This window comes from Protomyctophum parallelum (genome assembly GCF_964188405.1).
Source record: "Protomyctophum parallelum genome assembly, chromosome: 6".
Taxonomy (NCBI): Eukaryota; Metazoa; Chordata; class Actinopteri; order Myctophiformes; family Myctophidae; genus Protomyctophum; species Protomyctophum parallelum.
In genome coordinates this window covers 47,998,149-48,016,004 of record NC_139701.1, presented here as the reverse complement: position 1 = coordinate 48,016,004, position 17,856 = coordinate 47,998,149, and the positions used below count along the sequence as shown (strand labels likewise).

The following is a 17,856-nucleotide window of genomic DNA, read 5'->3' as shown; positions in this document are numbered from 1 at the left end:
GTGAAAAGGCCCTTGCCGTGGTTAGTTTTTATAAGTGGTGCAACCACTTCATTAAGTAACTTTGCGTGTCCGTGGGTGGCTGGCTGGCTGGCTGGCTGGGTCTGTACGGCCACGAAAATAGTTGGTTGGTTTTCACAACCAAGTGCACTGTTGCGCAGCCTAACACACACAAATACTGTATATATGATGATTTTGGGTGTGACAGTACAGTACAGTACAGTACAGTACAGTACAGTACAGTACAGTACAGTACAGTACAGTACAGTACAGTACAGTACAGTACAGTACAGTACAGTACAGTACAGTACAGTACAGTGACCCCCACTGGGGTAACTCTGTCATTTCTCAACCGTTTCGGACGAAGGGCGGCTCGCCAGAACCGGGCTGGCACCCTGGGCGCGTTCCTGGGGGTCTGGAATTTCCGGTGACCCCCCGAAGTACCTTCGTTTAGGGCTTTGAAGTACCTTCGTTTAGGGCTTTGAAGTACCTTCGTTTAGGGCTTTGAAGTACCTTCGTTTAGGGCTTTGACTTCGTTTAGGGCTTTGAAGTACCTTCGTTTAGGGCTTTGAAGTACCTTCGTTTAGGGCTTTGAAGTACCTTCGTTTAGGGCTTTGAAGTACCTTCGTTTAGGGCTTTGAAGTACCTTCGTTTAGGGCTCTGAAGTACCTTCGTTTAGGGCTCTGAAGTACCTTCGTTTAGGGCTTTGAAGTACCTTCGTTTAGGGCTTTGAAGTACCTTCGTTTAGGGCTTTGAAGTACCTTCGTTTAGGGCTTTCACTTGACTATAGTTGCCTAGTTTACTAGTCGACTAGTCGAACAGTTGTTTAAAGCCCTATACCTTCGTTAAAAACGCCGGGACAACGCTCCACCCGTCCCAAGCTCTTCTTCCTTCTGGCTCCAAAACTATGGAAGGCACTTCCCATTGCAGTCAGAACTGCAGATCCACTCCCAGTCTTCCGCCGCAGTCTGAAAACCCACCTCTACAGACTCCACCGTAGTACTTGCCCTGGCCTCAACCTCGTACATGGCGTATGCAAAGGCTCAACTTATGTAACTTAGACAGCAGTTTATGTAGACTTAGACAGCAGTTTATGTAGCCTTAGACAGCAGTTTATGTAGACTTAGACAGCAGTTTATGTAGCCTTAGACAGCAGTTTATGTAGCCTTAGACAGCAGTTTATGTAGCCTTATAGCATTTTATGTAAACATAGCACTATATAGGCCCAGCGTATAGTTTCATTATATAGATATTCCACTGTTACGTTCTTATATAGCTTACGTATGATTCATGAGAACTAAATGATGTATTGCCATGCTTTTTGTTCTTGCTTAATGTAAGTCGCTCTGGATTAAGAGCGTCTGATAAATGCCTATACATTGTAAATTGTAAACTATTATAAAAATCATACAATCTCCAGTACATCTTCTTCAACAATAGATGGCAGTATAGGACCTATACTGACATAGTAGGGTTTGTGTGTGTGTGTGTGTGTGTGTGTGTGTGTGTGTGTGTGTGTGTGTGTGTGTGTGTGTGTGTGTGTCACGTGGCAATGTGCAGAACAGAGAGCATAAACAGAGAGAGAGAGAGAGGCACCTCTCCACAGTGTTGTTTTTGGCAGCAAATTTCTATTTTAGTTTTAGTCATAGTCTTTGGACTGAAACTTCATTTAGTTTTAGTCACATTTTAGTCACCTGGAAATGTCTTAGTGTTAGTCTAGTTTTAGTCGACTAAATGTCATAAGACTTTAGTCGACTAAATCTACAGTTGATTTAGTCGACTACAATCTATTTTGGTGGGTCATGATGCCGTCGTAATGAGTGTTTTTACACTTGCTGAAAATAGCCGATCTACAAGCTTTGTAGATCAGCTATTTTCAGCATGCAACCAAGTGTAAAATGACTTGTACTGGATCTCTTGTCCACTAGTCCCTATTTAGTCTTAGTTTTTTTGTCATCATAGCTTATAGTTTTCATTCAGTTTCCATTTGTTTTTGTCAGTGAAAAAAGGTAGTCGACGAACATTTTTCCTCTTAGTTTTAGTCGACGAAAACAACGCTGCCTCTCCAGCCTGTGCAGGCCTTGTTTTCGTCCTGCTCGCGTCATGACAACGTCAACGTCACGCATTTTTAAATGTTAGGCCCTGATAGTGCTTTTATAAGTTGTATTTAAATGTTAGGCCCTGATAGTGCTTATATAAGTTGCATTTAAATGTTAGGCCCTGATAGTGACTTTATTATAAGGCTTTATAAAAAGCTTCCTTCAAATAAAAGGTGTGTGGCCAGGTTATAATAAAACACTCGCCAGTGCCTCCAGGTGGCTCAGGGGGGTAGTGCTACAACCGGTTAGTCATGATAATCAGTAGAAGCGAGCAGAGAGAAGCGAACACACACACACACACACAGCCGTCGCAAGGCAGCTGTCTTGGGGGCTGATTTAGTCCATCCTGTCGCTGAATGCCTCGCCCCACCACCCCGGCTGCACGTTAAACCAAAGAGACGGAACAACATGCTGTTGTGACGGGGCTGCCACTGCCTGCCTGTTAGGCTGTTATACCGTAACCGTTAGAGCCCGTTACCATACACCGGTGGACGGATAGGAATGGACCAGGACTGCGGCGGTGGTGGTGGTGGTGTGCCTGCAGCGGCAGCGGCAGGGCTGTCCTCCTGCGGGAGCTTCATCTCCCTGAACGAACATGAACACAGATACTACTCGGGTCTTCATCTGCTCTGCCAGCAGGCTGACGGCGGCACCGGCTCGGGGAAGCTGTCGGCCGGTAAGGTGGCGGAGCTGTTCAAGACGAGCCAGCTGCCGCCCGAAGCCTTGCATCAAGTGAGTACAGTGCTGTATTATTAGTAGGATATATTATACTACATGTGCACAGTTAGTCAGTGCCTACACATACACATCGCATAAGCTGTAGTAAACACACACACACACACACACACGCACACACACACACACACACACACACACACACACACACACACACACACACACACACACACACACACACACACACACACACACACACACACACACACGAAACGTGAAAACTGCAGTCGTGCGGTGTACTGAGAGAGTGTGAGAGAGAGAGAGAGAGAGAGAGAGAGAGAGAGAGAGAGAGAGAGGTGCTGTAAGCCTTTAGCGAACGCACCTTATTGCTCTGTGTGCATGGCTGGGAATCTGGGATCAAGCATTATTCATTTATTTTTATACCGAACCGAACCCACCCCATATACAGCCAGTGTGTCTGTGTAAGGTTATGTCTGTCTGTTGAAGATATTTCATTCATGTAAATTATGTAGGCCTAATACCAAATGCACCTTCTATAGGTCTGTTGAAGATATTTCATTCATGTAAATACCAAATGCACCTATAGCCTATACAGTATATGGTCTGCTGAAGACATTTCATTCAAAATACCAAATGCACCTATAGCCTATACATTATGGTCTGCTGAAGACATTTCATTCAAAATACCAAATGCACCTATAGCCTATACATTATGGTCTGCTGAAGACATTTCATTCAAAATACCAAATGCACCTATAGCCTATACATTATGGTCTGCTGAAGACATTTCATTCAAAATACCAAATGCACCTATAGCCTATACATTATGGTCTGCTGAAGACATTTCATTCAAAATACCAAATGCACCTATAGCCTATACATTATGGTCTGCTGAAGACATTTTCATTCAAAATACCAAATGCACCTATAGCCTATACATTATGGTCTGCTGAAGACATTTCATTCATAAATACCAAATGCAGTCCTTGAGTCTGTTGAAGATATTTCATTCATTTAAACCAAATGCAGTCCGCCTCTATATATTCTAGCCGCAATTTGCAACTCTAGATTTTTTTACAATGGGTTGAATCTAGAGTTGCAACAAGCTCCATCCACTTCCTATTCATTTTTGGTTTGTGATCTGCTTGTCTTAAACGACGTTAAACTCACCAACATTGCAGCTGTAGTCCAAGCTTGAATTATCCTCTTTCAATCTGCCGGGCTTGTTTTTCATAAAAATCCACCGTAGAGAGATGTTATGAGCTACTTTCTGTCAAGACATCCTCTGCAAGTGATTCTTTTTCTAAGTGTTGCAGTTTGGAAGCACTCATTTTTGTTAACAGGTCGCGCTGCTGCCTCCTGCATTATGTGCAAATTCGAAACAGGTGGAACGCAGGGCCGTTCAGTGACGTACGACGAGTGCTTCCAAACTCCAGCACTTAGCAAAAGAATCACTTGCAGAGGATGTCTTGACAGAAAGTAGCTCATAACATCTCTACGGTGGATATTTATGAAAAACAAGCTTGGCAGATTGAAAGAGGATAATTCAAGCTTGGACTACAGCTGCAATGTTGGTGAGTTTAACGTCGTTTAAGACAAGCAGATCACAAACCAAAAATGATGAATAGGAAGTGGATGGAGCTTGTTGCAACTCTAGATTCAACCCATTGTAAAAAAATCTAGAGTTGCAAATTGCGGCTATCTATATTCTATAGTCTGTTGAAGATATTTCATTAATCTATACCAAATTCACCTGACCTAATGGTCTGTTCACTCTGTTGACGATATTTCATTCATTTCATGTTATTAAAATGCACATACGCCACTCAGAATAGCCAAAGAGCATTGACCACGCCTCCAGGTCTTTAGTTTACTCAAGTTAGGGAATAAGACCTGGTACTTAAGACACGCAGAATACAGCCCTATGACTGTCTGGTGCTAAAATCCAAAATTTGCTGCCAAAAACAACACAGGCTGACACTGTGATTTTATTTATTTATTTATTTGACAGGGACAAAGCTCATTAATCAACATGTCAGTTTTCACATCAAATGTAAATGGGCCAGAGTTAGCCAAAGCTAAATTTCATCTGTAGTCCCTGGGCAGGCTCTTAAAAAATGAATGATGGGATTGGCAGTTAGTAGGATGTCTGATGTCCTGCCCTCTGCACTGCTGGCTTTAGTTTACAGTTAGTTTACAGTTAGTTAGTTAGTTAGTTAGTTAGTTTACAGTTAGTAGGATGTCTGCTCGCTCACTCCTGCCCTCTGCACTGCTGGCTTTAGTTTACAGTTAGTTTACAGTTAGTTAGTTAGTTTACAGTTAGTAGGATGTCTGCTCGCTCACTCCTGCCCTCTGCACTGCTGGCTTTAGTTTACAGTTAGTTTACAGTTAGTTAGTTAGTTAGTTTACAGTTAGTAGGATGTCTGCTCGCTCACTCCTGCCCTCTGCACTGCTGGCTTTAGTTTACAGTTAGTTTACAGTTAGTTAGTTAGTTAGTTTACAGTTAGTAGGATGTCTGCTCGCTCACTCCTGCCCTCTGCACTGCTGGCTTTAGTTTACAGTTAGTTTACAGTTAGTTAGTTAGTTTACAGTTAGTAGGATGTCTGCTCGCTCACTCCTGCCCGCTGCACTGCTGGCTTTAGTTTACAGGCCATCTGTGTCATGACGCAACGTCACAGGAAAGAATAGTTTGGTTCTTTGTTTCAGTGAGAAAAGTGATGAGATAAGCAGTCCGTTGTGGTGGTGGTGGTGTTAACTTTGTTCTAAAAGTCTTGACTGGGCAATTTGACGGACAAGATCTGGTTTTCAGCTAAAACAGTGAAGTCGACCAATAGGGCCTAGTCACAAAATACAGTGTTTACACAAAATACAAAATTCTGATCTGATCGCCAAATTCAGCGGTGCTGTTATTTCTGCATAACAGACCGCTCCGCTGTATAACAGAGCGATGTGTAATCTAACCCTCGGAGCACGTGCTGCGCCCCGCTGATTGACTGCTGTTTCCAGCACAGCCATGTAAACGCACACGTATGATAACAGCATCCTAAGGTTAGCAAGGAATATCACCTCTGATACTAAGCATGTGTTGTATGGAGAATATAGGTTGCTACCTTCAGGAAGGAGATATGGTGTACCAGCATACAATAAGGTCAGACTAAAGAGGTCCTTTGTCCACCAGTCGACCTTGAGGCTTAATCAGGAGTTGTAGTAGCCACAGGGTAATTTAAGCGGTGGATATTGCTCTTGTCTTCATGTCTTTATGTACATGTAAATTGTCTTGTTCTTTGTGTTATGTCAAATGTGTGTATATGTCCATACTTGGCTGCTGTGTCGCAAGACAAATTTCAGTGTGAACTGACAATAAAGTACTATATCATATCATATCAAACACACACAGTGTCAGTAACAGCTAAACATTGCTCTCAAAAATAGCGAAAATTGATTCCATTTGATCAACTCACTTCCTGGTTTTCCGACAGCGCTGCGGCTGCATGGGCAGACGCCGAGACATCTTATGGAATACTTTTATTACCGCAAGCAAGGAAATGTATTAATGTATGTATTTATTAAGTTTCCGTTTAATTAGATTAGATGTCTTCACTATCCACATGGGGAAATAGTTTTGCTCAGGTCAATGCGTATACATTCAGGACAATACATACAGGACAATAAATAATTATACAAATACAATAAAACACCCAGCAAAGTACTAGTAAAATAATTCAATTTTCTTTAAAGCTATTTAAAAGAAAGCAAAGTCTCTGTGTGTGTGTGTGTGTGTGTGTGTGTGTGTGTGTGTGTGTGTGTGTGTGTGTGCGCGCATTGTCAGCGCTCAGTCCAGTTCGTGTGTGTGTGCGTGCGCAGGGTTCACTTGCAAGCAGGTCCAGTTGAGGTGAATCAGGTATTGGGGGGTTCGTGTTTGTTAACCCATTCTGACCTGAGATCAGATTAAAAAAATGTCTTCTATGTCAGTCGCTCTTTGATTTTTCAAAAATAGCAGATCTACAAGCTCGTAGCGCGCCTTGTAGATCTGCTATTTTTCAATAGCTAAAGCATAACGTAACTTAGCATAACTGGCACTGCCCTTTGGGGGGGGTTGTGTTTGTTAAGGACCCTATAATGGCAGAGGGGATGAAACTGGCACTGCCCTTTGGGGGGGGGATTTATGTTTGTTAAGGACCCTATAATGGCAGAGGGGATGAAACTGGCACTGCCCTTTGGGGGGGGGATTTATGTTTGTTAAGGACCCTATAATGGCAGAGGGGATGAAACTGGCACTGCCCTTTGGGGGGGGGATTTATGTTTGTTAAGGACCCTATAATGGCAGAGGGGATGAAACTGGCACTGCCCTTTGGGGGGGGTTGTGTTTGTTAAGGACCCTATAATGGCAGAGGGGATGAAACTTCTTGAATCTCGATGCAGCGTATCTTCTAAGCGGGATAATTTGCGTCGGTGGTTAATCAGCCTGCGGTGAGCTGCAGCCGTGCCGCGCTCGGGAACCATTTGATTAGTAGATTTGACCCCCCAATCCAACCCCATCGATGCTGAGTGCCAAGGAGGGAGGCACTGGGTCCCATTTTTACAGTCTTTGGTTATATGACCCGGGACGGGGAATCGAACCCCCGACCTCCCAGTTTCAGGGCGGACACTGTCTCTAACCACGAGGCCGCTGAGCTGGTTACCACTCAGCCATACATTATCCCTTACTTAACGTGTCCACGGCCGCGAACATAAAGCCGTTATATTCATCTCCACACCTGACTGTTACAGCTCAGCATGCTGGTGGTTTCAGCTGTGAATGGACTGACCTCGTGTCTAGTGTGTTTACAGTAACACAGTGAACTCTGTGTCTACAGTTTACTCTGGCTACTGTACACCTCTGAAGGGTACATGTGTTTATTATGGACAATAACTGAAGGCTACATGTGTTGTTATTTGCGGTTATCATGTTAACCGCAAGGTTGCCAGTTCGAACCCTGTGGGCTCCCCCAGAGTTAGTGTCCAAGTGTCCTTGAGCAAGACACTGAACCCCTAATTGCTCCTGATGTGCAGGTTGGTGCCTTGCATGGTTTCCGCCGCCATCGGTGTATGAATGTGTGTGTGAATGGGTGAATGTAATGCACAATCTATGTAAAGGTGTGTGAATGGGTGAATGTAATGCACAATCTATGTAAAGTGCCTTGGATAAAGGCGCTATATAAATGCACCATTTACCATTTGTGTTATGGACAATAACTGAAGGCTGCATGATGTGTTTATTTTTGGACAATAACTTGGAGGAGATGGACCTAAGCTGGTAGAAAGAGCCCTGGTTCTTCAACAACAGATGCACTGGCATTGTAACAAATAGCTAAAATAACTGACAGACCAACAAGCTCACAACGTGTCTAGTTTTAGTCATCATAGCTTAGTTTCCATTTCGTTTCCATGTCGTTTTCGTCAGTGGAGTGGTACTGTAGTGGACTGAATGGAGCCAGTACTATGGACTGCATACTGCAGTGGTACTGTAGTGGTACTGAATGGAGCCAGTACTATGGAGTATGGACTGCATACTGCAGTGTGCTCGTGAATGCCTTGTGAGTTTGCTGATCTGGCGATTTTCATCGTTTCCCCTCTCTCTCTCTCTCTCTCTCTCTCTCTCTCTCTCTCTCTCTCTCTCTCTCTCTCTCTCGCTATGTTTTTATTGGCATTTCCATTTTTAATTATAAATCAATCCCTATATCCCTCCCAATGGAGATGTGCTTAATGCTTAAAAAACAAAAGTACAAAAGCAATTTAGCTAAAACAAACAAATACATGAACCAGCAGTCTGTCCTGAGGGCAGTCTGCCCTCAGGACACTGAGGTCAGATCAACATATGGAATGTTAGAACAGGTCGGCTCCATATATGGAGATCTACTACGGGTGGCAGCGGGGGCAGTGTCTTGAGTGTACAGGGTTCGATGAGACAGCCCAGGTACAGTATAGTGTGGCTGTCGATGAGGTCTGGCCATATATGGAGCGTGTCTTGAGTGTAGACCTATACAGGGTTTGATGAGGTCAGATCGACATATGGAAGGGGGGGCAGCGGGGGCAGTGTCTTGAGTGTACAGGGTTCGATGAGATGGGCCAGGCCTTACATTTCGGGCCTCTACTAATAACTTTGGGGCCCGTCTAGAGTTTGAATGGACAGGTATCGGTCAATTCAATTCAATTCAATTCAAAGGGCTTTATTGGCATGAGAAAACATACGTTTACATTGCCAAAGCAGAGAGAACAATACAACAATACAAGCAATGCAATCAATACAAGAATGATGTACATTTGAAGGTCAGAATCTTCAATAGATCAAATTCTATGTACCAAGGTCACTCGATGTCACTTTGATCAGTCAAAAGGGAGACATCGGCGTGTGTGTGTGTGTGTGTGCCTGCGTGTGTGCGTGCGTGCGTGCGTGCGTGCGTGCGTGTGTGTCATGTGACACAGCGCTGGTGGTAAAGGTGCAGTAGAGTAGAGAGTAGAGTTTATTTATTTTGGTCATTAAAACAAATCAATACAGTGCCTGCTTTTTTTTTTTTGCAAAAGAAACATTGTGTAGGCTGAAGCCTAAGCTTATAGTGCATACCCTTCTAACAGATAAATGGCTTTCATAGGTAAAATAATACAACAAAGCAAACAGAAGGGGGAAAAAAAAAACAAGAAAACAAAACAAAAACAAACAAACATAACATAAAACAAAAACAAAGACAGACAGGACAATACAGTTAACAGGAACAAGACAAACAAGAACAAAAATAACAAAACAAAACACAAAACGAGAAAACAAAACATATCAATGTTCTATAATTATGTATCTACTATTTTTGATTGATTTTTATTTATTGTACTACAGTTTTTTTAGTGCGTCATCCAATCCATTCCACAGCTTGACCCCTCTGACCGATATGCACCTCTCTCTGATGTTTGTTCTAGCATTTGTTTGATTTAATAATGGCAGTGCCTCTTAGGTTGTATAGCGGCTCTCTCTAGGCCAGAACAGCTCTTGGATAAAGCTCGGGAGCAGGTGATTGTGTGCCTCATACATTGTTATTGCGGTATTTAGGTGGGATGGTAGTGATAACAACATGGCGACCAAACCTGTCTGGTTGGACTGGCTGTGTGTCAACACCACACTGCAGCCTGCCTGCACAGCACACAGTCCTCACTGTTCAACCTAACGGCACATTATGTGACCTTATGAAGACAAAGTGGAACGTACACAATATAGTTCTGCTCCCCCTCCTTTATTTCAACCGATATGCAACAACGTTCCCCCCCCCTACGGGCTTTTTAACCACACCCGGGGGTCTATTAGTTAATGTAACTTAAATACAAAAGTATATGTGCACTCCATCCTTAACCCATTCTGGGCGGGAACCCCTTTTGGTGTTGGCATTATGTTATGGTTTAGCTATTGAAAAATAGCAGATCTACAAGCTCATATAGCGCGCCACCGAGTGGCGCGCTACGAGCTTGTAGGTCTGCTATTTTTGAAAAATCGAAGAACGACTGACATAGAAACATAGCTTTTTCAGAAAACTGTCAGGATGTAGAAGACATTTTTTAGAATCTGATCTCAGGTCAGAATGGAAAACTCTCAGGATGTAGAAGACATTTTTTAGAATCTGATCTCAGGTCAGAATGGAAAACTCTCAGGATGTATAGAAGACATTTTTTAGAATCTGATCTCAGGTCAGAATGGAAAACTCTCAGGATGTAGAAGACATTTTTTAGAATCTGATCTCAGGTCAGAATGGAAAACTCTCAGGATGTATAGAAGACATTTTTTAGAATCTGATCTCGGGTCAGAACGGGTTAAGATGAACACTGAGGATGTCGTGTGAATGCATACCACCGTGCCCAACATGACGCATTTACTTCGGGCTTTATTTGTGTTTATTGAATCTGTGACGCTGAAAACACAAACCCTGTCAAGATACAGATTCAATGTGTCGATTCATATCACACTGTATATCGTTCATTCGTCGCCTATTATTTCTCATGCTATACGTACAGTAGCCGAGTAATAATCGTTAATTATGCACGCTCGATATAGGACTGAGTGGATGTTGATAAACCACAGATGTAAATGCAGTCGTAATCCATAAACGCTTTTATGTCCCACACGCTGCAGGGTCTTTTATGTCCCACACGCTGCAGGGTCTTTTATGTCCCACACGCTGCAGGGTCTTTTATGTCCCACACGCTGCAGGGTCTTTTATGTCCCACACGCTGCAGGGTCTTTTATGTCCCACACGCTGCAGGGTCTTTTATGTCCCACACGCTGCAGCGTCTTTTATGTCCCATACGCTGCAGGGTCTTTTATGTCCCACACGCTGCAGGGTCTTTTATGTCCCACACGCTGCAGGGTCTTTTATGTCCCACACGCTGCAGGGTCTTTTATGTCCCATACGCTGCAGGGTCTTTTATGTCCCATACGCTGCAGGGTCTTTTATGTCCCATACGCTGCAGGGTCTTTTATGTCCCCCACACGCTGCAGGGTCTTTTATGTCCCATACGCTGCAGGGTCTTTTATGTCCCATACGCTGCAGGGTCTTTTATGTCCCACACGCTGCAGGGTCTTTTATGTCCCACACGCTGCAGGGTCTTCCACGTTGGAGCCCGGACATCCGCCGCTCCGCTAGGCTCCGCTAGGCCAAGAGGGAACCCTCCCTCCGCTATAGGCCTGGGGGAGACGTTGTGCTGATGAGCTTCAGGCAGGGCTATAGGTGTCGTTGGCCTGGGGGAGACGTTGTGCTGATGAGCTTCAGGCAGGGCTATAGGTGTCGTTGGCCTGGGGGAGACGTTGTGCTCATGAGCTTCAGGCAGGGCTATAGGTGTCGTCGGCCTGGGGGAGACGTTGTGCTCATGAGCTTCAGGCAGGGCTAGGTGTCGTTTCGCCTGCTAATCGCCATGAGCAGTATACGTTGAATATAGGATAGAATTAAAGGTATATTCAGTGATTTCACTTACAAATATCACTTATTTTTTTTGTTTTGTTGTGATAATCCTCTCTAATATAGAGTGTGCTGACCATGACACCGTGTGTGTGTGTGTGTGTGTGTGTGTGTGTGTGTGTGTGTGTGTGTGTGTGTGTGTGTGTGTGTGTGTGTGTGTGTGTGTGTGTGTGTGTGTGTGTGTGTGTGTGTGTGTGTGTGTGTGTGATTTTACGGGGGGCCAGTTTCGAATTGCAGCCGTCTGTCCGTAGGTGCCCTTTGAGAGCGGTTTTGAAGGAGTCAAGTGATTTGCATGTCTTAATGACTGTTGGTAGGGCGTTCCACATTTTTGTGGCATTTAGGAGCGAAATTAATTTAGTCCCTTGTTTGTGCCGAATCTGGGTTGTACATGGTTTGTTGCACTCCCTCTGGTGTTGTGGGTGTGGACTTTGTTTACATTAAGGAAGTATTTAGACGGGTACATGGGTATCTTAGTGGTGTAGAGTTGACATTAAAGGAGAATTCCATACTAAAAGGCTTTCTTACCTTTCTTTGTAGTTGTTACGTCCCCACCAAAGAGGTCCAGGTGTTATTTTGTGCAAAAGCTCCTTATTGGCTATTTCCCCTACCATAAGCCCCAAATGAATTGCATTGAATTGAATGGGAATTGAATGGGGCTATGGGGTGTTGTGCTGATTCAATTATTTCCATTGCTCAAAATTATTTAATTTTTGTATATATCCTCTCTTCATAATGTAAATAACATCCCAAGCGGCACACTTTACTACTTATTTCGATGGAAATAAGCGAATTAGCACAACACCCCATAGCCCCATTCAATTCCCATTCAATCCAATGCAATTCATTGAGGGATTATGGTAGGGGAAATAACCAATAAGGAGTTTTTGCACAAAAAAAACACCTGGACCTCTTTGGTGGGGACGTATGTCGTGTAATTTGAATCATATATATATAGGCTACTTGGTTAGTTATAGTGCAAGCCTTTCTCCTTTCATCCCATTACAGTGTTGTAACTATTTGCATATCAATTGTCCTACAGGCAGGAAGCCTTGAGGGCCTTCTTGGGGCATCTGATATTATCTATAGGCCTTCCTGTTTGTTTGATAAGGACAGGAGGCTACAGTTTGTCTAGGGACTGTCACAGTTGGGGGTCTTTGAGTAGCTGTTTACACACACACACACACACACACACACACACACACACACACAGGGACAAAAGGTGACACCCACTGCAGGTTATGTGGTATAAAGAGATGTGCTGGGAGGTTTTGGGGGGGACTTGTGAGTTGGGAAGCGGAGGACAGGAGGCAGGACAGGGCTTGACCTGGCCTGGAGGTATACCATGAGAGGATGACTTGAATGCTTGTAGCTTGATGTAACTATGGGACATGCCTTGATTGAATAAAAGAAGGACTTTGCCTGGGAAAACGGAGCTCATTTCTCGTTCTTGATAGAGTGGGGAAATAAGGTTATAATCTACAAACTCCTGGAAGAATATATACCACAGATTTTGGCGCCCGACGTGATATTTCGATTCCGTGGTTTACTACGGCACGAACATTGGACCTGCGAAGGATTTTGTGGATTTTCCTTAATTTCTATTTTTTTGGAGTGAGTTCTGCGAACCAAGGACTGGCAAGAATTCGTAAACTAAGTGTGTGGATGATAGTGTAGGTCAGTGCACACTGTGTTAGGATGTTTAGGGATTGAGCGTGTGTGGTATGAGTGAGCGACTGTGTGTGTATGTGTTTGGTTTGTTTGAGTTTTGTCTGTGAGTCGATGTTCATGTATATGTTAGTGCTGGTAGATCATTGTGAGCTGTGATTGAATGCCAAATAGTTCTCAATCAAGTCTTTTGTTGCTATTTTTTAATTGTGCGGTCTTGGCTGTATACATTGCTGTTGTTCAGTGGCTTACACGTTGTTTGGGTGTGATTTGGCATTTATTCATTGTTTCGCGTTGCTCTCCTGGTTTAGTGGAGGCCTTCCTTTGTCTCAAGGGCTGAGGGCTGGGGGAGGATTTTATTTTTTACTTGGGTGGTTTAAATTTGGGCTGGTTTTTTGTAAAGCGTTAATTGGTTTCTTTTAGATATTTCTGAAACATGTGAAACAAGTTTCAGAGGGGGGAGTGTATAGATATTAAATTGGGGGTTTAGTTAAGGTTTAAAATTGAATTGGCTTTAATTTGGGGTTAAATCTAAATTTTGAGTTTAGTATGAGAATACATTTCACATTTAGGATATTTCATTGATCTTTTGTAAAATTAGATAGGTTAAATTGGATTGTTAAGCCTACAGGTTTATTTTAGTCAAAATGTATAGTCTGCATATAAATAAATTGACCTTAGGGACGAAACCACTGGCACGGTTGCTTAAATGCAAATGAGATAGTGAGACATGCTGGTGGCAGGTCACTGAAGTGATCAAGGGGGGTATTTTCCCTAAAATCAGTCTAAAAGAAAATAGAGGCATTTCTATATTTCTTTCTTAAATTGCAGACTAAGTATATAGTTTGTCTATCTCATTTCTTTATTTTACACTTTCCTGTGTGAACGGGGATAAGAAAGTATTGCCTGTTTTCCTTGAGTGAGTGAGTGAGTGAGTTTGTGGACTATCTGCTCATTCTATGGGGCCAGTATGCAAATGAGTATGCGTGTCTGAGACTGTGGGAGGTGAGGAGACATGCATGCGTGACAGAATGAGTAACAGTTAGTGAGATTAGCTACAATTTAGTAGTTATGGCCACAAAGCGTACTCCAGTGCAGATTATGCACAAGAAATATCCATCTAAGAATATTTCCAGCATTTCAGGAAAATGGCATAATCGTTGGCCGCCATGGCCAAAAGAGGGCTCTTTCGAGGTAGAAGACCTTGAATCTATAAAGGCAGAGGTGTGTAAATATAGAGCAGATGAGACGACAAAAGAGAGAGAAATGAAAAGGAAAGAAGAACTGTCAGTTTTAGACTTGTTCTGTGAAGAGGGGCGGACTCGAAGATTGAAAGAAAAAGTGAAAATGGGTCCTCATATTGTCGCACATAGAGCGAGCCAGAGGCCTACTGTCAGGGAGGAGATGAGCAGGAAATTGTCAGACTCCGCACCATTGTCTGTGTCAGTACTGCCGGAGGAGAAGATTTCCGCTGATTGCAGCACAGACAACCAGAACCAGTGCATTGACATTGTGGGTCACAGCGACAACTCAGCACAGACTCAGGTGGACGTTATGGAGAACAGTGACATGAGGACATCAAAGCCAGACGACAGCGACACTCAACGCTCTGTTAAGAGGGAGCTGGAGCGGGTACGTTCCCTGAAGGAGGACGTGACCAGTGAATTAAGGACACAGAGACAGTATATGCGTGCTATAGAGACACGTTTGAGTGAAATTCTGATGAAAGAGGCCCATCTGGTCCTCGACTTGATTGACCTACATGATGAGGCTGCGCACAGCCACAGAGACAGTTTACAAGACATCTACAGAAGGGCAGCCCGCCCCAACACAGACACGAACATTGATTCTGACACTGAGGAATGGGATGACAGTTCTACTCAAGCCCGCAAGAAGAGAGACTTACAGCATTTGAGACGACTCTATGAGAAATGTGGGGACAAAGACACTGCACAGAACTTTATGGATGAGGACTTTGAACAGGACAGCAGTGATTGTGAGAGGCTTCCCCACACTCGCACAAATTTGAGCCAGAGACGTGGGAGAGACTCCAGGGGGGCTTTGAGCAGGCGCCCATGCAGACCAAAGAAGAGGACTGCCAGTCGCGCACTAGGATCGGAGGACGGAAGTGGAGATGGCGCGGATGGGGGTACCCTCGCCCTGGATGCCGAGGCTTTCCGTAAGAGGCTGATCGAGATCAGGGAATGCAAGACACGCCAAGCGAAGGACCTGAAGGTATACAAAGACAACAAACTCATCGCGGATAGTCTGATGGCCAGTCTGGATGCGTTGACAAGAGAGGAGGAGGAGGTCAGTCGATTCCTGGTCGAAGGGGACAAGAGGCAGAAACGGTCAGGACAGGGCCGAGGGAGGAGGCACGAGGAGGCACTACAGGAAGCAATGACTGCCATGGCTGCCATGTCGTTAAGAGAGGAGGCCCTGGACCGGCAGATGAAAGACCTGAAGGAGCTCTTGGAGGAAGCCCGGGAGAGCAGGGCAAACGCATCAGGCCCAGCACCGAGGGAAGGGATGGAGACGCGAAACCAGAGTAAGAAGAAGAGGACCGGATCCCGGGATGAGAAGGGTGGAACATCAGACACTGAGGGCAGGGAAGAAGAGGAGAACTGGGAGCCGGCCAGAGAAAATGAGAACAAGGGAGGAGGAAGTAGCAAGACGATGGCCCCCGCCAAAATACTGCCAATGACGGTACGCGGTCCGCATGTTGACTACCAGCCATGGCTCCATATGGATATGACAGATCTCGTCACAAAACTGCCGCCAATACAGGAAGGAGCATACGCGTGGCTAGCGAAATTCGATGTAATGATGGTGGGAGTTCCCTTGGCCGTGGGAGATATGAAGAGACTATTAGCGCAACTGGTGGGGATTCAGAGGTTGAATGAAGTCCTAGACCGGGCAGGAATGCAGGCCTATAAAGACACTGCCGTGGGGGATGGAGACATGTACGCTGAAAACCAAGGAGTGATAAGCAGAGCACTCCGAGAGCTGTACCCCACGGATCTGAACCCAGACAGAATTCTGATTGACCCCCTGACTGACAACGAAAACCCCAGGGCATATGTGGCCAAAGCGCACCAGATCTGGACGAACGTGACAGGGAAGGACGCGAGCGGCCCGGGCTTCGAACGTGGGATACTGAGGAACAAGATTCTCAAAGGATTGCCCTTGGTCGTACAGGACAAGCTAGAGGAAGTAGTCTCCCTGTCCACTCTGACATTGGAAACCTACACAGATCATATCGCACACGCAGTTGAGCTACACAGGAAAAAACAGGAGTTCCAAAGACTTGAAGATGTTGACCTTGTACGTCAAATGAATGAGAATACAGTGTCACTACAAGCGGAAGTGCTGACAAAGATTCAAGAAGAGAGACTGATTCAACCAGAAGTGACACATTTGCAGGACAGCGCAGACCAACAAAAAGTGCCGCCATGGAGAGTGAGGGCACCACAACAGCCAGTGTCACCCTATCAGTGGGCTGCACGTGCACCTCAGCAAGGATATATTCCACTGACACGTCACAGTTCAGAAAGCTGGAGGATGAAAGGAGAGTGTCATAACTGTAGGACACATGGTCATTTTGCTGGACAGTGTGATCAGAAACCGCAACGAGAGACTCTAAGAGGCTGCACACTGAGCCCCTCTGTGCTATTGACAGCATAGCTTTTGAGCTGTCACCTAGCTGTCATCTGACAACTGACTTTTTCTAGACTCCATCTAAGTGCGCTGAGGAATAGTGGTTATCTATTGTTTCCATGTTGATGTATTGATGTTTGATTTTCATGTACTGTATGTTTCTTCATTCATTTATTCTTGAGATTGAGATTGCAATAGTACAGTCTGATTGACAAATATTGTTTTAGCTCTTGGTTTGTGTTGCTTTCCAGATCATTGGGTCAGATGATGGTTTCTGCAGGGCTATTCATCTGTCCATTATTCTGTGAAAGTTACTCACAAACTAAGGGGGGGAGAGGGGGATATTTATAAGGGAATATTATTCTTATCAAGTCGATATTGGAATCCACTTTCACACAAATATTAATGTCCATACAGGTACAGGGATCAGCCTCTCTTCTCTCCTTTGCACAGCTGGCAGGGGGGGGGGGGGGGGGGGGGTCAGAGGTGCAAGGGGTGTTATGTGTCTCTGAGTGTATTCAAGTCCTGGCCAGGCCTGTCTGTAAGAGAAAGAATGTTGGGGAACATTTATATATTTGAATTCATTTTTTAATCAGTCTGTTTAATTCTATTTACTGTTTTCTTTTAATGTTTTAAGTTTTATTAGGGTCATTATCTAGCAGATGTCAAATAACATAGCTATTGATTTTGTTCATTTTGTTTCGAGTGTTGTGTCAACCTGACTGTGTTTTACCTTCTCAGTATCCAGGGGGGAGGAGGGTACTTAT

General features: G+C 44.4%; 1 protein-coding gene across 1 annotated transcript in view; it reads left to right on the top strand.

Annotated features, from left to right (window-relative positions):
* Positions 1–2,597: 2,597 nt before the first annotated feature.
* Positions 2,598–17,856, top strand: part of LOC310860049 (ralBP1-associated Eps domain-containing protein 2-like) — a gene marked incomplete at both ends in the record, with an annotated part of 95,780 nt that continues 80,521 nt past the window's right edge. Inside the window, 1 exon segment of the mRNA XM_083766810.1 lies at positions 2,598–2,828. Within this exon segment, the coding sequence (XP_083622936.1) occupies positions 2,598–2,828 (231 nt within the window).